Source organism: Acyrthosiphon pisum, chromosome A1, assembly GCF_005508785.2.
Source record: "Acyrthosiphon pisum isolate AL4f chromosome A1, pea_aphid_22Mar2018_4r6ur, whole genome shotgun sequence".
NCBI classification, from domain to species: Eukaryota; Metazoa; Arthropoda; class Insecta; order Hemiptera; family Aphididae; genus Acyrthosiphon; species Acyrthosiphon pisum.
The window spans coordinates 140250596-140277412 of NC_042494.1; the positions used below are offsets into that span (position 1 = coordinate 140250596).

Here is a 26817-nt window from a genome sequence, read left to right on the forward strand (position 1 = left end):
AAAATAGTGGTAGTTTGGTAAATTACCAATTGATCCAAGTAGATTGGATAATACTTTATAAGTGCACACCTAAAATTTTTAAAATAGATTTGTACAACTGCACTCACTATACACCCAAAGGCCAAAGCAATTTACCAGACATGTTTTATGTAAGATTTATAATTTATGTTTCAAAATATTGATTGCAGTGTGCTTTTTTTGAATGGCAACCTCCACCGCCCCTTTAGATAAACCTATTAGGTGGGACAACAACTTACCTAGACTCCTGGTAACAAAAATCAAAAAATCAGTTTGATTACATTGTATGACCATTATTACCAGTTTTGTCTATATAAAAAAGGGCCTAGCCCGTATATTCTAATAAATAAAAAAATAATATATTTTTGCCACTATTATAGGATTTTTAGGATGTGATTACTTTAAAATTTAAACTTTTAAATACTGATAGAAATTAATAAAATTTCCGTCTATGTTATCGAGTGATAATAAACATTAAACCAAATTAAACCAAAAAAAAATAATTTACAAAAGCATGGTTGAATGTATTATTTATTAAATAATTTATTTAATAATACTATGTAATGCAAACATTTATAAAGTATTTTTTGATGCAAGTCAATCAATATAATATTATTATTATACATGGAAGATTTTTTTTTTTTATTTAATTCTGGATTCAGAGTTCTTGTAAATTCTTGAAAATAAAAAAATAGTTATATTTAACATTTATACATTTATCTAAAAATAAATATTGATAGATGGCTATTTCAAGTCATGTTGAATTTTTAGTCTAGTTGATGGCTGATTCAAGCCTTGTTGAATCAGCAGTCATGATCATGCTTTGCTTACTAAACAAGTCAATAGTCAGACTAGATAGTAAAACTGGTATTGAACGTTGTTGACCAAGGTGTAAGGCTATCATTTCTTCAATAGTTTTTGAAAAAGGAGTTTCTAGCAAATTCATTGAACCTTCATTTAACTAAAAATAAAAATATATCAGTTAATTTTGTATCATTGAGTATGTGTGCAGTTAAATATTTTAATTTCATCGACCATTACATTAAATTCTACTTCTTTTTTCTATTTTAAAAAATTTAATCTGGCCAAAATATAGTTATTATACTCCAGGATCACATAAAGAACTTCCCGCAATCCAGAGCTACTATTTCCTATTTTTTTAAACTTAATTAATTACCAAAATCAATAATGTTAGTTAATTGTACACAGTGATTTACTGCCTGGAAACTGGACAGTCCTCTATACTTTCCTTTAGCTAATTTTTCCAGTTTCGCATATAGTTTCACTAGTGTCAAATAAACCTACTGTTTCGCCAAATAAATCTAATACTAGCGAAGGAGATTCCCTTAACGTTGATACATCAGGCCAAACCAATTCATAGCATCTCAGTTAAACAATCCTCCTGGTAAAATGATCTCAGTCACAAATAACGAACCTCCAGGACACGATCTTATCACAAAATAATCGTCTTTCTGACTAATACTTTACCGAAGGATTGTCGCTGTCTAGCTATAAAATACAACAAAATTATTCCTCAACTAACTGAAATAAAATATTGATGGTGACAATGGAAAAGGGCATAAGCGACATTTTTGAAATTATTCAGGAGAGCCAAAAAACTGTTTTTTAACAATAATTACATTTTGTAGATTATATTTTAAATTTAGAAAAATATGATAAGAATAAAAAAGACAATTTGTACTCTATTTAAGACGATCGTTCTTCCATTTTTTTAGTTTAACACTTATATCAGTAAGGATTGAGTATTATTATATAATTTGGCGCTTATGCCTCATTAATTTCCTTACTTGTAATTTTAGTTCTAGTATTTTGGTGCTTATGCCCTATTAATTTTCTTCCCTGTATATTAAGAGAAAATGAACTTACTTTTGAATTTTAAAATTTTAATTATTCCAGAATATTGCAGTTTTACAAAATCATAGAAAATCAGTTAAAAATTAAAAATAAAACAAAAACCTGACTCGAATTTAATTAAATATTACATATAAATGGTTATAACCAATCATAAGATTTAAAAAATATTGAACTATGCAATTATTTGCATTATGTTCAAAATATACAAAAAAAAATTGTTTAATTTAATCGAGAATAATCCAAATCATGGACATATCTGCCAATCAACCAATTTTGACTCAAGAAAAAAAAACATGCGAATGCCTAGAAATTCTAGCCCTAACAATATATTATATTTATAAACTTAATGCCTAGTAGCGTTGTTTAAAGTATAAAACAGCCGTACTTATGTAGGCTATACGCTATTACGTGTATAGCTATTTTACAAGTTCCGAAACCGGCACACCGCCTGACATTTTGTTATACTCTGCAAAGACAAAGTACAAAGACATTTTAATTTTTAATAGAAACGTAAATAAATATTCTCTTTGGAATCAAATGTTAATAACTTCATACGATATTGAATTTTTTAAGATTATGACGTATTATTTTGATTATTTTTTATATTATTATTACCACGTCTGTAGATATACCACGGTTGTGTATCTTAAACCATGATTATAACTTATTGTCAACCGAACAGAAAACATAAAATAGTTTTTTTATATAAAACCTATTATTAACTTTAATAATGCTATTGTCGCTTAGGCCCCATAAAGTAAAATCCTATGGCGCTTATGCCAACATTTAAAACTAAATGTCGCTTATTCCCTATTTATTCACATACCTGTTAATTAATTTAACGCTTTGGCGCTTATGTCCAAATCTAAATTTTCGTTTTATATCCTAACAAATAATCGTATCGATAGAGAATGACGTCGCTTATGCCCTAATTACAAAAAGTAGATTTCGTAAAAAGTGTCGCTTATGCATTGTCGCCATCGATATCTTGATTTTAAACTTGATAGAAGACTGACAACACTCATCTCAAATGTAAACTCAAGCGACTCAATTCTCATCTACACATTTTAAGATCATTCCACCAATCTAATTTAAACATTTCATACCGCCTTCTACTGTAAAAATGCTGTATAAGCCAATCTGATAGTATGGTATTCACGGTATTAATTACAAATTATCTAACGTCAATACAACCATTCGTACACATTGGTTACTAAAAGACTTTGGTTCATCACCAACAACTTGGCACGCAGACCTAAACATAAAAGCTATAAAAAAAACACCACCTCCTATTGTACTTCACACTTAATTTCAGAATGCAACATCATCACAACAGAATCATCTTCTCAACTTCAACCTAATACTGTACCCAAGCAATCCAAACTAGCATCTAAACCTACTCAGAGTTTAATAAATTAAATTAAATTGTATAACCATAGCTCTTAATAATACATGTTCAGGTCAGGTTAGAAAGGTCTGGTGCCCCTTCAGGTATTTTATGTTACATCAAATTTAATTATCGACACTAATTATCTACAGATTGCAAAAAAAAAAAATATTCGATTACTTATAAAACAAATAAATACTTGGAACATTAAGTTGTCTTCCTCATGAAAAGCAAATTGACTTGTAAGTCTATACATATTATTCTGAAGTCCATCAACCTTAAAACCTAACAATGTGTAAACAGACTCTCTAAATTCTTGACTACTCTTTTTAAAAACTTCACGTAGCCTTTGATTTTGAATTTCTTGAGATTTTAATTTTTCTTTAAGTCCTAAATGTAATAAACACCATAAATTAAAATGTATATAACTTTAAAAAAAATGTACTAACCTTCTACTTCCTGAGATGCATTTGTTTCAACTCTATTATCTACTACTTGTGTCAGATTCATAGAAATACCTTCTTGCATAGCTTTAATTCGTTCCTTTAATTTTTCTATTTCTTGTTTAGCTTTGGCTAATTCATTTTGATAATGGTTAAATCCTTCGGATGCGGGATTCATTCTACAAAAAAACATTTAAAAGAATTAATTAGATAATTGTTGAAACTTAATATGGGATGAGTGATAAATGGTACATACTTGAAATGTAACACTTTAGTTTCTTTTAAATTAAAATCTCCTTTCAAAGCTCTATGATCTATTTGATCATTTAAATCAATACATTTGGCTTCCAATTGTTTATATTTATTAATAAGTTCTTCTTTTTCTTTTAAAAGTAAATTTTTTTCATCTATCCAGCGTTTATTATTATCAATTGGCACATACATAGATGGATCTGTCTCAATTTGATTCATACGCAATTTGTAACCATTTATAGCTTTTTCTAATACTTCAATTCTAGTATCTTCACCATTCATATTGCCTATGACAGTTACTTCTTTTTGAAATGAATCTAAAAGTTCTCTCAAATCATTGCGTTCCTAAAATATTGGTTTATTAATTAAATATAAACTATAATTATTTATACAATTTATAAATACCCAAGTAATAATGTAGTTTTGTTTCTTTAACCGTTTAATGGTTAATTCATTTTTGTTATTATTATTTGTTCCAATGATTAGTTGTTCTCTTGCTTTAAGCAACATAGCCTCCATCTGCTTAAGTTTTAATTCCAATCGAGCAATACTATAAAATATATTATGAATTATACTGACAGACAAATATTGTATGAAAATAAATAAAAATAATTCTTTACTAACAGTAGATGACAATAATGACAAAAGTTAAATATTTTAACAACATCTTACCTGGTCTGTAATTCTCCTTTCTCATTGACTAATAATAGATCTTTTTTTTTTAGATTGTCAACATAGTAACGCAAATATTCTGGATAACACTGAGTTTCAGTAACATTTTCACAGACTTCTCGGCAAACATCTATCCATGTTTTCAAACGATCTTCACTAACTGCTAAACTTGATCGTAATTGCATAGCTTCTTTTTCAATTAACTCATGTTTGTTTAATTTACTTTCAAGAGTAGCAACTTTATTTTCCAAAATTTCTGTTTGCTTTACATCATTTCTAAGAAATTAAAATATATATATATATATTATTTTTAATTTTATAACATTTGATTTTTTCACAATAAAGTGTAAAAGTAAATTGTCACCTGTAAATAGCTACTTCTTCTCTTAATGAAATGAGTTCATTTTCCATAGAATTAAACCGTTTCAATTTTTCTCGTTGGGCGTTAACTACCATAGCACTTTCTTGTAAAGAAGCTAATTCATTTTCCAAACACTAAAAATAAAAATAATTAGCCTGTAGTTTTAAAAAAGAACAAATAGCCAATCTATGTAATAAAAAAATATAAAAGAAGCTATTTAATATGTTCCAACAATTAGGTATAGTTACAAATAACTAACTAAAATATGAACACGTACAAACAAATAAAGAATAACCTACGTTATATAAATTATTTTTTTTTGTTTTACATTAAATCATTTTAATTACTTTAATTCTTTGATTTGCGGTGTTCATTTTCACTTGATCATTTTCTAATGTATTAATTTCAATTTGTTTTTTTCTCAAATTGCTAGTTAATTCTTCAATGTACTTTTCATTTGACCGTAGAGTTTTTTTTAGTTCATTTAATTCATAATCGGTACAATTTCTTGATGCACTTTCATTTTGGTATTTTGTAAGCTCTAAAGTCACCTATAAATATTGTTTTTAAAAATTTTTAATTTAATAATAGACATAATTAACATTTTACACTTTTACTTATAGATTATGGACATTATTTGGTAAATTGCCTATTATGTAATTTATTATAATTTGAAGTCATAAGGATTTTTTTTTACAAAATTAATTTTTTAATTTACAAATCAAATTAGGCATTTTTTTGAATCAGTGGATTATAGACCATAAAATAACAAATAGTGGCATGGCTAACCATTTTTCTTGTTGGGGTCGACAATTGTCTATTCATATGAGACCCACCAAGAACCACCCACGTTTACTTTTACTAACATGCAGCCTACTATGACCATATTAAAAGAATTTAATCCTGCAATTACACTACTAACTATATTCATGATGTTTTCACACACTTTTTTCTGGTGAACAGAATCACCACTTCCAAAAACACCTTGGGTCATGGCACATAAAAACTATTTCAACACTCTTAGAACAGTAAGTTAATAACAATGACATATTATGGTGCCATTCAGCACTCGTGGATGGTTCTAAAAGACGTCATTTTGTGTGATCCACAGGAAAAGTGTTTATATATAATATTGTATACTATATTTATACTGAGTTACACTACTAATAAATAATTATACTAAACAGTATTATGCTATTTTAATTTTGAATAATGTCTAATTTAAAATTAAATAAATAAGACTATAAAAAATCAAGATTCTCAAAGTATGGTTAATTAAATTTCTACCAAAAAGTGTACAAAATTATGAGAAATATAATTCAAATATTTACGCTGGTTAGTTTATCTTCGAGTTCCTTATTTTCTTTCTCCAGATTTGATGTATAACTCCGGTTTTCTTCCATTAAGGACTCAAGTTTTTTCATTAAATTATCATTTTCTTCTTTTAAATTTGATTTTTCGTATCGGATTTCTTTAAGCCTGTTATCCAACTGATCAATCTAAAATCATTTAAACAAAATCGTAAAATATATAAACAAATATTGTCTTTAAAATATTTCAAACCGTTAATTTTGATTTATTGATGTTGTGTTCTAAAGCAGACTTTTCTTTTTCAAATAAAATATCAGATTCTTTTTTAAGATTGAAAAGAGTCTTATTTCTTTCTTGGAGTGAAGCAATTTCTGCACGAGCATTAATCAACTCTTGTTTTATGCGACGAGATTCCCACGGTGAAGTTATAGGTGCTGAAAATACAACATTTTTATTAATAACAATATAAGTTTTTATTATTCAAATGTTCAAACATACTGAGTATAGATTCTTGTAGATCAGGACTGCAAGATCGTCGTCGTTTATTTGATAGTAACAATGAATCATTTGAAGACATCATGCTGGTATCATATCTCATCCCCGACGACTTTGTCCGATTATTATTCGATCGCAAATCATCCAATATTTTAATTACAAATGTTTGATCATTATCTTTAGATTTATTCATTATGATTATGATTTAGAAGTAGAGCTGTTAATAGAATTAACAAAAAACTATTTGCGTACAATTAAAAGTATTAAATTTTTTATTGAAAAACCATAATGCAGTTTAAAGTTATCGATGTAATAATTATCAAAACAAAAACGTAATACAGGAATAAAAAAATAAAAAAAAACCTTTAAACAATATTTTAATAAACGTCAAACAACATGTTAACTTAATAATTCATCTTTAAACAAGTGTGATAGACTATAACGATTAATGTCCATTCTCCGGAAGAAATCGTCTGCCGATTAGCAATTACTATTAAAGACTACTAAAGTGTTAAAGAGTTTACTAATATTACTGTTAAGCGATTCAATCAGTTCAACTTTAAGTAATTTAGACTTTAGAATTCAACTAAAGTAGTCAAGTAGACTGAAAATTGAAGAACTGCCGACTGTCTAGTGTCTGTTACACGATAATATGTTATTATATCATGCAGGCGTGCAGCTGCTGCAGCCATAATATACAAACCACAACAGTTAACTGCTTTGGTGATATCGTATAGGGGTGTTACACTTGAACTATACGAAATTACATCAAATGTACAAATGTACAACACATGCGAAGATCGTAGGGATTTACCACTGTATCTTAAATAATGGGGTTTACAATATTATTTTGTATTCATTATTTATATTATTCAGATTTATGCTTATATTATAAGATCTTCTATTTTCTAAGGCCTAGTATAATATTTCTCTGGGCATAGATTATCTATGTATACAGGACGTGACCAGTAACAAGACACTTAAGACTCAACGGAACATTATTGTTCCAGACGGAAACGCACTATATTTATATAGTTTCTATATACATATACGGCGTTGAGTAACCTGTATATATTAATTAGTTAAATCGTGGTTAATATACCACAGACGTATTCTATACTACACTACAGTAACTATACTATATCATATAAATCTGTGAAATGTACGGAATGTTATTTCTACAGAATGACATTGTAATAATACTTTAGGAATGTTATTATTATTATAATATTTTGTCGTTAATACCATGTAGCATTGTAGCTTCAAAAGGATCGTCTTATATTATATGCTTTGATATTAATTGATCAAATACAAATCGGCGTTATAATTTAAATGTGTTTTAAGATTTACAAACATTAGTTATAAAATATAGATATAAATAACGTTGTCGTCTATAGTCACTATAAATTGTAATGATTTATTATGTATCCACAATGTAGTTAAGCCGGAATCATCTTAGCACAGAATATAATAATCTGCTGTGTTTTGGTGTATAGGTATAATAATTAATAATCATAGATATATATAGTTATAGCACAGAATATATGAAATATATTCTGTGGTTATAGTAATATTGGTACACAACATGAATGGACAAATTTAATGTGAACATTATTATCTTTTTTCAAAGAAGATAATAAGCCTGATAGAAGGAGGTGATAAGTGCTTAATACAAAAATATTGAGATTTGAGGTTATGGTTTTTAGTTTTACACTTTTTTGTTGGATTTAAATGTTTTTTGTTTAAATTTAATTTATCCAATTTCTAATTTTTAATTCTTGACTTCATCTCTTGGGGATCCGGAATCTCAATTTTTGTTAAGACAAACGATTTATCAGATTTTATTAACTGTTACTTTTAATTTGAATTTTCATAGTTTTTATTAGTTTATTAACATCAACGGACTGTTTTTATTTGTCCTATATAAATTATATTTAATTTAATTGTTTATATGCCTCAAAATGCACATTAAACATGTATGTATTGAATTTGAAATATATGTATTATCATGTCAAGTTTATATAACATTTTCTGATAATGTACCAATTGATTATGACATCGAAATTGATGTAAAATCAATTACTATAACATTAGCAGAAAAAGATATATACATTTTAAACATTAAAGAATATACACTTGAAGAAGATGAAGTTAGAGATATCAAAGTATATGGCAACAAATTGCTGTTTCGTGCACAGTTGAATAGTTGCCCCAAAATTGAATCGTCTTGCTTCTCATTTGTACCCAAATACATGCCTGAAGTGAAAAGTGCTGAAGAAGTCTTCATTACATGTTGCTCATGTCAAAAGTTATTTGACACAAAATCATTTAATTTTCGTAGAGTCTTACCAGTAGAGTTATATGAAGTTGATCATATGTTTTGTCACGGAGGTACTGACAATTTGGTTTTTCATCCGCAAGAAGATGACTGTTACTTCGACAAAGTATCAATCTATATTAGAAATAAACATTGGACATCATCGAATTCCGTCAAATGTAAAAACTGTAATTTGTGTTTAGGTGTATGTGTAGAATATGGTCTAAGATTGTGGTTAGACTCTGTCAGTTTTAAATTTGGAAATAATGATGAACAAACCTATGCCCCACCATATGACTGTTTTGCTATTTTAATTGATGATATTGTTAAAACAATGCTTGGACCAATTTCACATGTTATAATGAAATTCAAGGATTCTGAAAATGTCTTTCATTATATATTAATGAAAGTCATTAAAAAAAGTGAATTCGCTATTGCTTTAAATCCTAATTGTAATAACATTCTTACACTTGAAAGGAAAAATTGCTCAAGTATTATTTGGCATACATCTACGGATTTTGTGGAAAAATGGAGGAATGATTACTTTGTGACAGAAATACAAATATCAGAAAGAATGTATCAGAGTGCAATCAAATATTTAACTGAAATTCACAAACAATTTCTTATTGGAAATTGTTTAACCGGAATTGAGAAATCACGGAAATCTTATTTATTCACAGATTTAACAGATAAAGTTGAATAATTTCTACATAAAAAATTGTAAAATTATATTGTCAATTACCCATATTATCACTCATTACAATGTGATGATCTAAAGATTTTTATTAATTTTATTGTTTGATTGTCCTTATTTATTAAGATATATTGTACAAAAACATTCCATTTATAATGTATCATTATTATGTATAATAAATAATGATAATCTATATTTTTTTTATCAATATAAAATGTTACAATAAATGGAAATCACTATTGTATTTTTAATTTTATATCCTAATTTTGTTATAAGAATCTCATTAAGAATATAACATTATTCACAGTAACATATAAATTGCCTACAATTTTAATATTATACTGAATAAACATTTTTTAAATTATTATTACTTTCAAGATTTTGTCAAATTGTATGGTTGTTTATGATTATGTAATGTTTACTTATTACTTATTACCAAGTTGAATGAAAGAAATTATATTTGTCTAATAGCATTTATCTATACAGTATTAATAGTTTTAACATTTTTTTAAATAATTGTCTGAATTTATGATATAAATGTACTATATTATGATAAACAATAAACTTAAAATAACTCTTAAACAACACAAAATATGTACTAAATAGACAGTTATTTAAACTAAAAATACAAATTTTAAATAAATAGTTTTTAAAACAATAATATGCATTATTCAACAACTTGTTGGTTTGCCTGTAAACGATAACGTTAAACAGCTGTTGTTAAATAATTACTGATAAGTCATAACAAATAAGTAAATATTTCACAGGTATAATCATTTTTTATCCAAGGTTGGTGTAACTCCAAAGAAATTTACCAATGTGACCGACCATGTAAATAAGAGCAAGATTATACCAGAAATCCTGTAATAATGTAATAATAGGTTGCTTAATCTCAATTCACAAGTTTTTTAAAAACATTAACTATTTGCTAATTTGTCATTGATTTTTGTTTATAAAAATATTTCGTATTATCTTCCAAGTTGTTCACTTCTTAAATAATTATTTTTGTTATAGCATCTATATTTGATTAACATTTAAATATTCTGTTATTTTAATTGACCTCAATTGAAATATTAACTATAAAAAATATTTAACATGTTGAGAAGGTATATTTTACTCAATACTAATAAATTTGTCAATTGTCGGCATGTCTCCCAATCAATGTTACAGTCTACGGTTGATGAAAAATCAGGTACCATTATTTAATCTAGTTATAATTTTCTATTACATCAATATATCTATTTTGTTTTATTACTCCTTATATATACCAAATACTGAGATACCGGCTTATTTTAAATTTAAATTTAATTTTCATAGGCATAGCTACTGTGACAATGAATAAGCCACCCGTTAATAGTTTAAACCTCGAGTTTTTAGATGAAATTAATACTCAGCTTAATAAATTACAAAAAGATAAAATCCGAGGAATGATATTGACATCAGTATGTATAAATTTACATTAAACATATACATGCTTAACTATTTTATATTAAAATTTAATTTCAGGGTTTGCAGAAAGTTTTTTGTGCTGGATTAGATATAACAGAATTTTATAATCCAAATCCTGATAGATTAGCCAAATTCTGGACTGTCCTACAAGATACATGGCTTTCGCTTTATATGGCCTCGTTTCCTACTGTAGCTGTCATTAATGTAAAGCAATTACATATTTATTGATTAAAGTGTTGCAATTTATATTAACAATAAAAATTTGAATTAATATGCTTGAAAAACATTAAAAAATTGTATTGATTCAAACTTTATAGGTATTAAAAAATAATTATTTTATATGTGTAAGTTAGTGCATGTAGTATGGTGAGATATACTTAGGTCAAAATAATAATATTTATTATTAGATGAGCTTGGATGTTATACTTGAGGATTATAAAAATTGAACATTTTTTCATTTTTATTTTTAAAGTATTCCTGGCAGTCAACTATTTTTTTGGTTACGGATTGAATACATTGTAATTTAAAATAATATCATTAAATTGAATACAAATTAAATAATATTGTTCAAAATAGCATTTAGATATTGGTTTTTACTCTCATTGTTTTTAACAAATCGAGGTGTAAACTGTGAAGTAACAAATTAGAGTGTTGAGATAATAACATACAATTAATGCTACATCCAAGACCTATTATTATTATTATTTAATGTTAAAAAATTTATATATTCTTATTGCTTACGTTTTGTTAAAATTATACTAAGGGTCATAGTCCAGCAGGAGGTTGCTTATTTGCCATGAGTTGTGATTACAGAGTTATGGTTGGGCCAAAGTATACTATTGGACTTAATGAGACTAAATTAGGAATTGTTGCTCCAAAATGGTAAATTTAAATTAGCAAAATAATTTTAGTAATAACTTAAATATAATACTTAAATTCATTACATTTTGTATTAATTATCTACTAGGTTTCAAGATACTATGGTTGCAGTTATTGGTCAAAGGAAAGCTGAAGTGTCATTGACCACAGGAAAAATGTATACTACTGATGAAGCATTACAAGTTGGTTTGATCGATGAAAGTTTGCCAGATGCAGATAGTGCTCTTAAGAAAGGAACACAATTTTTGAATAATTTTCAAAGGATATCTCGTGAGTATTATTTAATTATGCGTTTAATTAAATTGTAGAGATTATAATGTTTCACTATTTATTTTACAGCTTGGGCATTTAAGATGACTAAAGATATTAGTCGTCAACCAACTGTTCAATGGCTAATTGATAACAAGCAAAAAGATCTTGATTTTGTTCTTAAATTCATGCAATCTCCAGATGTCCAAAAAAGTCTTGGACTTTATTTACAATCTTTAAAAAAATAAGATAATTTATACTTGGAATTTTAATTTAATTTTTTTATAATATTAAACAAATAGGTACCTATATCAATTTTTATAAAAATAAAATGAATACAAATCTTATAAAGGCGGTGTTTGCAAAGTATTTTATGTTTTGATGGATATTATTTCAAATTAATTTTTCTTTTTTTTTTTAATCTAGAACTTATACAATCATTACAATCTATACTGAAAAAAAAGTACAATAAGCATAATGCATGTTTTTTAAATTAAATTAAGTGTAACGGCTTGATTGTCTTAAGTGAAGAAACCATTAAAATATGTATACTTAAGTAATCTCTAAATGTTTTAAATACTTACTTTTGTTTCGCCCAACAAATTACTGTTGATTACACCATTTGGTACCATCCATGATAATCCCAATCAGTTCTGATTTTGACTAAGGCAAAAGTTTTCATTTATCCCCAAACAATATAACTCTATATTCAGGAGATCTTTCTTGTAAAACATTTAAAACCCTAAGGCAACATCTCTTTTGAGTTGAAATCGGACCATTTGTTAAAGGTTTTCTATTGTTCCTGGTCTGTCCATATATTCTCGAGTACAGATCTGTTCTTTGGGACTTCAATTATCTTTAGATTCACTATCGATTAAAAGGGCTCAACAAAAATTCCTATAATTTGCTACTTATTCTCTAAAAGTCTCATGATTTTTACCATATCCAGCCTATTCATAGAGTTAAATGTATCCAGCTTTTTTTAATCAGACACATTGACACAATTCAATTTATTAAGTCTCCTTAGTCCTTTCACACTTCAATTTTATAGTTCCAACCCACAATTCTAGATACATTCCCTTTTTTAATTTCATTTTCATTTTTCTCATCTAATTATTAAGAGAGAGGATGTCAGCATAAGCGTGCGCAGAATTTCTGGCAGGGTAGTCATATACATAGTACATAGCACGCATACATTGCGTATATATAATATTTATATTTATATAATAAAAGCATTAGAAATTAAAATCCCATTTTTAGCGGTTTTTCGTAATTTGTCGGTAGTTTTTCCTGTGGCATTAAATAACTATTGAGAAAATCGAAAAATTACCTCTCTAAAGTACCATCTTGATCCAATTTTCTAAAATATATGTACTATATATATATGTTGAAATCAAAGCACTCCTGATAGAAATTTTGTATACAGGACATATATATATATATAAAAAAAAAATAAACACCATTGTAAAACCACTTGCTTCTTCGCTCCACTCAGAATCGTGGTTACCAGGGCCAGATCGGTATAATCACCCCATCGAGACTAAGCCGCCCATTTGCTTATTCACAGGCCCAAAATTGTTATGAGTTTAGAGGTGGCCAATCCTATTTTAAACATGAATTTATTTTCACTCAAACGACCAGCCTAAACTTTAAGCGGCCTCCCAGGGTTTTCTTGGTAATTTGCCTAACCAATCCGGCTCTTGCGGTTACCCTGAAAAATGTTGGTCCACTACTCTACTTACCTAAACTTTAATACTCATAAGTTATAACTCATTAACTAATTGCCATAAATTTGATTTTTATGTATCGAGATACTTAGAACATTTTTCTGAATTGGAATATAAATTAAAACTGTATTTTGTCACCCAGAAGAGTAGAATTTTCAAAAACATCAATACTTTTTAAAATAATGAGTGCTTCATGATAAAAGAATTATATCACATGAAGAATTGGTTAGAAATCAGAAACATTGTAAAGTTGTATAAGTTATAATTATTTTATATCTAATAAATATTACTTTTAATCTGTCAAAAGACTTGTGTTAATTGTATAATTGTATAATTATATAAATTAATATTGCATAATGATCTTACTAAAATGAAATAGTATTTATAAATCATGTAGTAGATTATTCTTGATTTGAACAGTTCAATTGTTATGTGACCTCGATTGCTGTTTGTTTGAAGAAATACTAAAATGAGTTAATGTATCTCAAATTCTCAACGATCATAAATTATAATAAGATTAATATAAAACAGCACAAAATAAAAAACAGAAGAAAAGTAAAGTTTGAATAGGAAAAAGGGAGAATAGCTTTTATTATGATTAGATTATAAAAAAAAAGCATTAATTTATTATAAAAAATTGAGGGCGAAGAGAAAAAATGTAATTTAAATTTAGTCTAATGAGGGAGAGGAGGGGAAATTAATTAGAAAATTATGAGCCGCATGCCAACCTGTCAGTTTGGGCAGGGACACATAGTACATTATGGACTGAGATTAATCCGAAGGTTGAGAACATGAATGGTAGCCTATTATACCTGTTGGTGTATTCAACTTGATTGCATTGTGCCTAGCTTTAATATTTTTATGAAAAGTTTGGCAATAACTGGCAGTATTCCTTGTTCAAGGCCTATCTTTTAAATGTTTATGTAACAGTATCAATTTTTAAAATTGGACAGTAGTTTTGTTTCTAAAAGGTTATCAAACGAACAAACATTATCATAAAATATTGTTCGGCAACAAATTGCATTGTCCAATGTGGCAATGTCTAATCTGAACAATACATTTTATGGTTAATAATAAACACATAAGAATTGAACATTAGGTATTCAATTTGTCTAGAAATTTTCACAATGGATTGTTATACAACAAAATAATAATGAATAATGTACTTACTATGACAATAAAAACCAAAAATCTTAAACTGCATTTAAGCTTGAATTAGATTTTTTTTTTAAATTTATTTTATTTTGAACTCATATAAGTTATATTATACAATATAATATTAAACTTAATAGTAAACACGTTCAATTTTACCTAAGAAAAAATATGTTGATTTTAATCCATATTCAGTAAAAGAATTTTATAAAAATTGCATTATTTTTTGTTTTGATTTACATAATATTATATATAATAGTAGTTATAGTTTCATAAAATAAATGTTGTTAATTCAGCAACAATAACAGTCTTTTTGTGCTTTTTCTAGTTACAATATAAAAAAAAAATTACAATACATCACAAGAAAAATTAATATTAATTTCTACTATAAAAGTGTGTTTAAAAATATTAAATAGTTTTTGGAATAATAATCCCAGTTAATAAACTGTATGGTTGCAATTTGATAAATATATGTATGGACATTGTTTAAAAAAAAGATGTAAATCTCATATATTGTAATTAAAATTTTATACATAGGAAGCGATGTCTTAATATAAAATAAACAATAAAAAATGTTTTACTTTTAATTATTGCAATGTCTTATATCTCTCCTTTTGATTTTTATTATTATAGGCAAAAGGCACCTACAGGCTATGAAAGTCTTGCTTCAAATTCAATTTTAATATTATCCACAAAAAAAATATTCTGGAAAAATGTGCAAAATTAATATATCTGAATTTTTTATTGTAAAAATCAATTATAATTTAATGTGTTTAACTCAAACTTCTTTAAGTTGAAATTGACAATACCCCAAACATTTTTCCCAGTTCCTAGAATTTCATATAATTATATTATCTTTGGATAACTCGAATCCTTGAATAACTCAAACTTTCAGGCCGGTCCTTTCAATGTTGAGATAACCATGTTCGACTGTGTCATTATGATAATCAATTTGCAATACAAACAAATAATACAATTTAAGTGCATATTAACGTAAAAATTAAACATGGTCACATGAGATTGCAATACAGAAAAAATATAATATATTAACTAGGATTAAAATTATCACAAAAGTAAATATACATTAGTAAAAATATGGCATGATAATAATAAATTAGACTAGATAGATATTTAAATAATACTGTTTTACATTAATACATTTTGCAGTTTGTATATTAAGCCCAGGACTTTAATATGTTAGAACATTTTAATTCAATGTAAAATTGAAATTTTATTATCATTTGTTTAAAAATACTTATTGCTTTCTAAATATTTTTACTAACATTAACAAATATATATATTAATTAGCTTATATTGATGCTATCACATGTTACCTAAATATAATTGTATGTCACTGGACTAAAAAAGGAAAAAAATCGATTTTAATTTATGAAATGTGTAATACTTAAGTAATATATTACTGGAAATAATATTTCTTACTTATGGCTATATTATAATATTATATCAAAGATAATATTAATCAATAAGAGTAAATAAAGATTTTTACTAATTAAAAATTAATTATGTATGTTAAGTATTGAAATTAAGAACATTTCTTTATATAATAATTTAATGTTCATGAATATTTTAAATCAAAAGTAATATAAAATATATTTAAATAATTTTTTAATAGTGAAAGCAATTCTAACATTTAAGTTCTTAAATTAACGCCATACTTGCATTAGTTGTCTTCATTATACATTGAAAATTTAAGTTTACGTATAGTTTTGTAAGTCTTAACATTATTGTAAACTTATCTATTATCAAACCTTTAGATCACAACATTGTTAGTGGTGTATTCATAATACTATAATTCATGGGCATTTTTAAAAATGTCTTATTGGGGAAGCAGATTAACAAAATGCGCTCTGGTGGAAACATTTTGTACCTTCTGATTCGGGATGTATAAATATAGTTTTATATTGGTTATTTTACTTTTTATAATAAATTAATTTTGTTATCGAAACTTTATACGCGTTTATAGCTAACTGTATACATTGGTAAGTACAATTTCTACTAATATTATCAAATACATTCAAATACACTTCACTTAAAGCAAAATGTATGCAAAATACATACAATCTCTCGACTCCATGTAGGGGGAACCCACCTAACCATCAGAATGATAGGCGTCGACAGCGCTTCCAGTGTTTGTCTGTCTCCTCAATACAGGGACAAAAATTTCAAATTTTACATTGTTATAAGTTATAACTCATATTTTCCATCTCAAAATAATGACATAATTTTTAATCAAATAACCAAAATACAATGTGTTTGATAGAAACATAACATTTAATTAATAAGAGAGGTTAATACTCTGTATCACGAAAAAAATATAAAATAAGGTGAAATTGAGGGGAGGGATAGTGCCCATGTTATATTAATAAGCTACTGCTTTAATTCAAAACTTTCAATTGATATTAAGAAAACACAGACCACGATGTTACATTTAAGTTTGATGGGCAACGCAGTATAATATTAAAACTAACAAAACTAAATGTAATTTACTGAATTTTCTTATTTGTAAATGTTCTTATTAATTATTTATTAGGTATTATATATAACAGTAATCGTAATTGTAAAATTATAATAATTGTTTTTATATTATTTTTTTTCCTATTTTTATTATTTAGTATGTTATTAGGAAATAAATATTAGGTGTTTAAATTAATGAGAAAAAAATTCCAATATGTATGTTAAACAAGGATGTAATTAGAACATTTTATTATACAATTTTGCATAAATAAGAAAATAAAATGGTGAATAATTATTCAATATTAGATTTAAAAAATCATCTTATAAGTGGATTTAGCTTTAAGTGTAAATATTTTTTTCTTTTTTAATAAATAACATAACTACAGAGAATAGAAAAAAATATATATATAATAAATATAACAGTTCGTTTTAAAATGAGTAGTTATTTTCCTGGGCTATATAACTAATGCAGACTGATAAAATTAGGCTAGTATATAGGCTTAAGGAAGAATTTTAAACAATAGTAGTAATATTAATAAATAGTTGATGGGTGAAAAAAAATACTACTTGTTAGAATTTGATTTTGTACAATCAAATTGTTTTACCCTATCTGGTATACTAGCTCTTTCAACTGGCACACAGTCATAGAGTTCATCTAAGCTGTTGATGAAATGTATCTTGTTGCCAAATTTTGAGCTTACAAATGGTTTGATCATTAATACAAGAGTTTTTAACCAAAACGTCGGATGAACCAAATACAAAAATTTCAAATTTTTCCTTAGTTTTCTATCAATCATCTTGTAACAACGTTTCAGCCAAGAGAAACCAGGAACACAATCCTTAGAAGTACCCCCTTGAAGATAGACTAGAACATAATCTTCTGTAACTAGTTGGTCCAAAGTTGAAACAACATATGCAAATAGATTATTCATAACATAATTGTAGTCTACACGATCACGATGCGGTAAATAGCATGCACTAAATACAATAATAGCATTGTGTGAACCAGTTGTCATATAACCACCATGTGATAGCACACACTTATAAGGCTCTATTACTTTCATATCAATCTTACTAACAACACCAGTTACCGTACAAGACCTCCAGTTTCGTTCATCTTTGAGTTCTTCTTCAGCTGTTAACTCAGGTATTGATTTGTTTCCGAGGTCCACATTTAAGAATCTATCAGTATTGTCACTGAATTCACTGCCGGAACTTGATTCATAGTCATAATCATTAGGTTTATTGTTGATGGGTATCAATCGACGTCTCCGTGATGGAAGATTAATGGATAATGGATTGTCACGTGTCAGATGAACACTCTGTAGGTTATTTGTTAAAAAAGCGCATTCTTCTTCTTGAATTTTAGAATGTTCACAAGAAGCATTACTAAATGACAATGAATGGTTTATGTCTAAATGTGTTTTACTTGCCACTTGAGAATCAACTGCATAGGTATGGCACAGCAAATCTGGTTGAGAAATATCCTCCATATTATTGTCATTTATTGATTGGCCGCTCTCAATGTCCTTTTCGTTGTCCATAGTGTATGTATCTTACACGACTGAAACCAAACCATTCTTCATTAAATTCCATTTTGTTTTGTTATTATTTTATTTTTATATTTTGCTCCACTGAAAAAATTAATTGAACTCAATTGGCAACAGGGATAGACGAACGAATGAAATGTTTAACATGAAATGATATTTAAATGCATCATTATCTTTAGTGACAACCACGCTGTTGCTTTTATAACTATTTATTAATAATTTCTAATATTATAAAATATGAACATTATGTGTGATATGTAGATTACAAGTGTTCAATAGCATTAAACTAGTAAACTAAATGAATTTGGATTGAATATCTAAATTTGTTAAACCATATTGTGTTTATTGACTTGATGTAGTTTGTATTACATGAGGGAAACTTAATATAATCCATAAACTTAAAATAACTTACAACATAATATAGACATACATAATATGTATATTCAAAAATACTTATAATTTTAAATAGACATAAAAGTATAATTTAAATAAGCAACTTTTTTAAGTTTTTAGTTGCTGCATCAAGATCATACAACTATACAAGTAGTAAATATAAATATATATATATATTCTATATAATAAATAATAATAGATCACTCAAATTGTTATTTATAATAATACATCAAGGTTTGGTTTTTATTTGAGTTTGTGAAATTTATTTAAATATTTGATTACCTAATTAAAAATGAATAAATAAATAACCATCAATCTTTCCATTTATCATTTTATTAAGAAATATGTGCGGCATCAGTGTGATTGTTACATCATGTTCTTATATGTAAAAAAGTAACTTTACCTAGGATTTATTTATAATTATATTTATATAAAATTATCACTATTTATGAGATTTTAACTATCTGGATTAACATGAAGATCTGTAATTTTCAAATTTTATACTTTTGCAACTGCCTGCGACTGTAAATTAATATGGTTTTTATTGTTAACTTTTCCAAAACGCTACAATAATAAACTAAAAACTAATGTGGTATAGCGGGAATCATTATCATTCTTTAAATTTTTTTTTTAAAATACAAAAGTATATACAAATTTGACATAAGGCCAAAAAGTATACTTGGCTTACCGATGATACATATTTTGTAACTCGCCGCATGGCAGTTAACATGTTAATCAAAGACATAACGAAATTATGAAATCCAAGTTATTTACACCTGTCAGGAATTTCATTTTCAAATTTTCTTTTTGAATACATTTTAGTGGGTATGAAATTTATACCCAAATTAATAGTAAAAATATTTATCAAATGAATATGTTTTTTTTTATTTATTTTTAAATAATATTTTATAAGCTAAAATATTATCATATAAAATCGACTTCAGGTTAATCTTTTTTGAATTGTTTAAAAATGTAATTATTACTTAGTTTTGAAAAAGTATTATCAAATATTCAAATGGATATAGGTAATCACTGAGTATTCGGCTCCTTTGATTATTGTATTCATTTCTCTCACTGGAGACTGAACAGAGTATAAATCTTAATATATAACATTCATAATTATTAATATTAAAATTATCATTATGTATACATACAATATTGTAGGTAATCTAATGTTTATACTACCACTGCAAATATTATAAGTAACAATACTCAAAAAACTTAATTCTTCTGAGAAATAAATATATATTTAATTTACTATATATAAGAAAGCAACACAACTAAACTCTAGTTGCATCCAGATGTTTACTTCAAATCTTAATTTGACTTTTAAACATTTATTTTATTACTAAATATAGATCAGTGAAATCAAAATTAAACTCAGAGTTAATATAATATTTATTTTTATTTTTTTATTATGTTCTACCATTTAATACAATTCTTACAAATGTTTCCAATTTATTTTATATTATATAAAAAAATTAATAATAATAATATATATATAATATATAAATTAGGAGTGTTGTAAATTTTATGGCTGATCGGTGTAACCATAAAGTTTAATTTCACAATATAATGATATAACTGTAGGCCTAAATAACAATTTTAAATTACAATGGTTGTTTATGTTGTAGTTTTTCAATAACCCATTCTATAGCTTGTCTTCCTTTTGCTGCATTGCCTGAAATTTTACTGGTAAGTATATTTTCTATATATCCACTACATGGTAAGCCTTCTACAGTGACATAAGCTGTTTGTTTGAGTAAAGTTTTTTGTGGATCATCAGGATGTGGCTTATATGTGAGCTTTTCTCGTACTATGACAAATGGTCCCAATGATAAGTTTTGACTATCTAGCTTTAACTGCCGACGATCTCGATTAACTTTAGAATACTCACTGGCATAAAATGTACTTATTGGACCCATTAATGCACATGCCCAATTCGGCAATGTCCATCTAGTAGTAACTAACCGATGTGAATGTAGTTCTCCATTAATTACTTGCCGATCAATAACATCTATGCCAAGGACAGCTGTATTCATTGGATTTGGGTACTTGTTCCAAGCTGCTTGAACCACTGTCTCCCATGGATAGTTAAATGTATGTTGAACAGTCCAGATTTTCATGATGAAGAGAGATCACAGGTATCAGCTTTCACGATATTTCCTAAATTAAATCACACCAATGTCTTTTGATGTAAAAAAATATTTAAGATGGAAAGTGAGTAATTATTTTATTAAAAATAATGCGGATTAATGTTATAAGTTAGTATCAATTATAGTAAATACCTATTACTAACTAATTAAAACAAATCATTGATACATATTTATTCATTATGATTTATGGACTGATTACAATAAATAAACATACCTATAGAGTGATTATTTCAACACGAACTAGTCAATAATGAATATTGAATATAGCTTAGATTTTAAAACAAGAACCGTGTGGATATGTTTTTCAATTAGTTGGAAGTAGGTACCCACCCATTTAAAATATGATGTACCATATACTATTTAGTAATAACTATGGTTTGCTATAAAAAACTAAAAGGTGATGCACTAGCAAATTACAGAGTGTAAACATGTCAAAAATTCTGCAAAGTACACAATTTAAAAAAAAAATAGGTAGGTAGGTGCCTTCACTTAATAAATTATTCTAAAAAAGAAATATTGACAGATTCATGTAATTGTCAATGAGTAATCACACTATATAAATATTATAATTTATATTTTATATATACCTAGGTATATAACAAAACATAAAATAGCTTATTTATTGTAATCTTTAGTAATCGCATGCATTTATTAATAGCCAGGGTCACTTCAAGAAATGTTTTACAAGCAAATTACAATTTGTTTGCTCAAATAACCCTCTAACCACATAACAATTTAAAAATAACTTATGTTTTATTTATTTTAGTCAATTTCACATAGATATCTAGATCTCAAATAATTAATTTTTTCATACAGAGCTAAAACTGAATAAACTGCTCTTGTAAATCTCAATCAATTTTATTCATCTCAGTATAATATTTTGGAGTTTAGACACATTTTGTTAACATAGTTCATATGGACAATAGTAAATGGGTCCCAGGTTTTGAAATGTGTATACTATTATAGATTCAATTGGTGTTAAACCTATATTAAAATAATAATTTTAAAAAAATGCCTAAGTTACAACTAGGTGCCCCTATATTTTTAATTTTTTCTTTTACTTGGGTTGTAACAAATATAGCTTTCAATATCATAGGTTGGTACTGTGCTTATTTCATGAGGGGCATCTCGAGAGGCATATAGTTATGTCCTATTGATGTAGAACATTTAAATTAATAATATAGAGTGAAAATTAATATTATATAAATTATATGAAAACTTACTATATAAATTTATAAATTTATTTAAATGGGTGCATAAAAACTATAAATTTAAGTGATCTTCTAAAATAGGTATCTTTTTATTTAACTATGTTTCCTTGTAGATAACTACAGGCAGACATTTAAAAAATAATTGAGTATTAGGGTTATAGATTTTATACATATTATATATTTACTAGGTCATGACATTTTTATAATCCACATCACTAGAGACACAAGTCAAACTACCATAACCAACCACCTATTATACATGTTCGGTTAGTATTAAATTATAGGAACAATCAATTATACATTGAAGGTCAATGGTCACGCCATAATAAATAACTAACATGACCCAAAATTATTTCATACCATATAGAAGAAATGAATTAATAAAATACCTAAAATAAATAGTTAGATATGTTAAAGAGTTAGGTAGGTACATTAGGTATATAAGAAGTAAGTATTCAATTTGATGTAACTAGGTATTATTTAGGTAATTACATGGATAAAAACTATGTACCTAGTATTGAAATTTGAAGTATTTAAAATTATTATATTAATTAGTTTACTACCTAGGTTAATTCATTGGATTTTTAAAGGACTATTTATATAAGGAACCTTTGATTATTAATTTTATAGATATTGATACAATATGCAAATTTAGATAGTCTGGAGAGATGTATTATTTTGTTTCAAACAATCTTTAGGCTTTTTTTAATATTTTAAATGGGCCAGTGGGGCACATATGAAACTTAATATCAAGGATATATATATTATACATTGAAATATTGTATGCTATAATTTTATGAGCATAAAGTCAATGACCATAATGGTATTTAATTGAAAACTTAGTTCAGAGGTCATATATATGAAGAAAGATGTTACGTTAACTTGTCAATTATAAAAATAAAACCATAGGTGACATACTACAGATGACAAATGTGCATTAGTATGATTATATATTACTATTAAATTGGTTAGACAGTCGTCATATTAAATTCTGGTTCAGAATAAGTAGGTACATTATTATTTATTTTATTAGATATTAATTTTCTCGCACCACTCTACTATAATAATAACCACCAACGTCAAACCCAAAATGAGGCAACGTTTTTAGAACAATGTTAGAATTTTCGTTAGGCAGCAGACTAATAATAGTAAATACTTATAATCTTATGTAAATTATAACGTTGCTCAAAGAGTAGTATTGTTATTAATTGATATGCAGGTGCGTACATGATCTTTCGGCTCACCTGATACGTGTTTATAGTATTCGAGTAAATGATCCTTGAACGTTAAGATCGTATGGTGATATGGGCAGGATTGTCGCAACCAATGTGTGTACGCTTGCTTCTGGACAGCAATACGATAGTATTTTAGTATTATTTCATAGTCGAGCTTGTTCAACAACCGGTCAGCAGTCAGCAAGAAAACCACAACGAACTAAACGGCACTAAGGTAGTAAGGTCTAAGAGTTAGACAGACCACATATACCCATACACCAGACGGACGCGCACCGTCGAACTCGATGTTCAAAGTAATTTTTTTCGGCGCACAAATCGAGTACGTCGTAGGTTCTCCCTATAATGAGCTATAGGAGTATAGAACGTGAGTACCTATCGGGGAAAGAAAAGAGAAAGACGGAAGGGTCGAATATCGCCCGACGTACGGACAAAGTGCTATAGTGGGCAGATTATGCAAAAATGCAGCACAATCATGGAGGAAAAAGGTAAACGGCATCTGTTATCGATTTCGCCAACGAAGAAAATTCAGATATATAGAAAGAAAACCTATCTCTCTTTAAATTTTCACGACCTCGGCCTGCTTATCATCCGAGTCCGAATCCGTGATATGAAGTATGAACAGCTGATACGATGTGATCATGGAACAATATATAAATATTTATTTTTATATGCAAATGTGGAATATAATTTTCTTTGGGGTACCCCTGGTACTACCCTAAAGTATTAAGTAAGGTTATGTGCGTTATCTCTATTTGTTTTACGCGCGTTTTTTTTCAACCTATTCTTTGATCTTTGATAAATATTGAGATTTGAAAGTAATATTATTCTTAATTTAGTTATTTATTTTTTTATGCTGTAGCCCTTGCCCTTTAGGGCTCAGATCATACTGTACAATTTAGTTCTAAACCCTTTGGAAACTGGTGTACAAGTTAAAAGTGACGATAGTAATTATCTACTATAAGCTGACAAGTCGGAGATATTAATTATTATTATTTAAGATTTAGTGCAGTGTTTGATTTTGAATCTTTATCGTAAAAACAATATTAAAACTGTCCCATATAATATATCAACTATAGTGTGATGGCTCCTCGAGGTAGAAAACCAAAAATAAAAAACGAACAAGAAAACACAGAGTTGTTTGAAAAAAATCGGTTTATCATTTTACCTGGTAAGTCTTCAGCACAGCAGTTGTTCATATGCATTAATAATATTATCATAGGTACAAATATTATGTATTTATGGTAAATGGATTTTTCCCCTCCAACTGAGGAAAATGTCCGCATCAAAAATTTATTGGGGGGAAAATGTCCACCATTCGTATTTATATGCTTGTCTTAGATGCTTTAACAAAAGATGAAAATGCTGATCGCCAATTGATAAAACTGCGTCATCCACAAACTAACGAATTGGCTATATTTGTGTATTCAGAAAATGATAAAACTCTAGCACAGATGCGATCCTTACCATTTAGTCATAGGTAAATATATATTTCATTTTTTTTGTCTTGTTGAATTTTCCAATGTAAAATTACTTTTACAGGTCATTTTTCAAAGGCAATGATGTCATTCCTATAGATAGAATTGATTTTGTAACGTTGGTTGACCCTATATTTCTCTTTCTACCGTATTTTGTCAAAGTAAGTATAAGACAATTGCCTAAGAAGATATTCTTTATTAAAGCTATATTATTTGTATTTAAGTTAACAAAGTTCAAAGACTGGTAACAAAATTTAGACAGTTTTAAATAACTAAAAGAACAATGAGACATTAACATTTTTGTCACAAAATTAAAATGCTCATCTAGATTATTATTTAAAAAAAAAATAAGCGATAATTCCATGTGTTTTAATTTATAGTTATGTAGGTCGGATAAAAATAAATAAGATGCAATCAGAATTTATAGGTTGGCCTAAGTTTTAAAATTATAACACTTAACAATTTGAGAAGTTTTGAGAATTATTTTATAAATACTGTTTTTCCATTACTAAGTAATGTAACTTACAACCTAGTGATTTAATACATTCAAATTCTGTTTTTCATATTCTTACCTTGCCGAGGTGGTTTGGCATGACAAGTTGTGGGAACCAGTGATATTGAGTTAAGTCCGTGCTATTTTTATGTTTTTGAATTGAGTCCATGCTACTTTTATGTGTTTGAATTGAGTCCGTATACATAAAATTTCATAAATGTTTGATTGAGTGAGAGACCCACTTCTTTCACTGTACTATATTTCCCGTAAGTTTACCTACTTTTTATATTTAGCGCACGCAGTGTATAGTGAATATGTTGTGACAATATAGTTTACCACGTATACAGTGTGGTGTTTCGCAACGTGAAACTGTAGAACTATGATGAATTATATTGTCACAACGTTTTCACAATACTCTGCGTGCGCAAAAAAAAAAAAAGTAGGTTAATTTACAGGAAATAGAGTATAGATACACTCAAATAAATTGTTAGCTATCCTTTTACCCATCTGTAGTAATTTTACAAAGAAATTGATCTACAGTGTGTAAA

General features: G+C 27.0%; 4 protein-coding genes across 6 annotated transcripts in view; 2 read left to right on the forward strand and 2 right to left on the reverse strand.

Annotated features, from left to right (window-relative positions):
• Nucleotides 1-530: 530 nt before the first annotated feature.
• On the reverse strand, nt 531-7499 carry LOC100160053 (mitotic spindle assembly checkpoint protein MAD1). Its single transcript, XM_001947585.5, has 11 exons — nt 6818-7499; nt 6572-6753; nt 6340-6507; nt 5356-5559; nt 5012-5142; nt 4648-4923; nt 4381-4525; nt 3980-4320; nt 3730-3902; nt 3480-3670; nt 531-979 (listed from the first exon to the last, which is right to left on the reverse strand). Exons 1-11 carry the CDS (start codon nt 7005-7007, stop codon nt 791-793), a joined length of 2190 nt encoding a protein of 729 aa, XP_001947620.2. The 5' UTR covers nt 7008-7499; the 3' UTR covers nt 531-790.
• Nucleotides 7500-10673: 3174 nt separating this feature from the next.
• LOC100166810 (3,2-trans-enoyl-CoA isomerase, mitochondrial-like) lies at nt 10674-12771 on the forward strand. The gene is made up of 6 exons (NM_001204999.1): nt 10674-11017; nt 11143-11267; nt 11332-11478; nt 12038-12156; nt 12242-12423; nt 12493-12771. Exons 1-6 carry the CDS (start codon nt 10921-10923, stop codon nt 12648-12650), a joined length of 828 nt encoding a protein of 275 aa, NP_001191928.1. The 5' UTR covers nt 10674-10920; the 3' UTR covers nt 12651-12771.
• A 5259-nt stretch (nt 12772-18030) lies between these two features.
• Nucleotides 18031-24840, reverse strand: LOC100168890 (kiser-like). 3 transcript variants are annotated; one of them, XM_029486134.1, is made up of 2 exons: nt 24311-24840; nt 18031-19320 (listed from the first exon to the last, which is right to left on the reverse strand). In XM_029486134.1, the coding sequence occupies exon 2, from the start codon at nt 19298-19300 to the stop codon at nt 18320-18322; it is 981 nt and encodes a 326-aa protein (XP_029341994.1). In that variant the 5' UTR covers nt 19301-19320; nt 24311-24840; the 3' UTR covers nt 18031-18319.
• Nucleotides 24841-24982: 142 nt separating this feature from the next.
• Rnaseh2b (ribonuclease H2, subunit B) overlaps nt 24983-26817 on the forward strand; it is a 3840-nt gene continuing 2005 nt past the window's right edge. The window contains 3 exon segments of the mRNA NM_001162986.1: nt 24983-25469; nt 25640-25778; nt 25841-25937. Of these exon segments, the coding sequence (NP_001156458.1) occupies nt 25382-25469; nt 25640-25778; nt 25841-25937 (324 nt within the window). The 5' untranslated portion in view covers nt 24983-25381.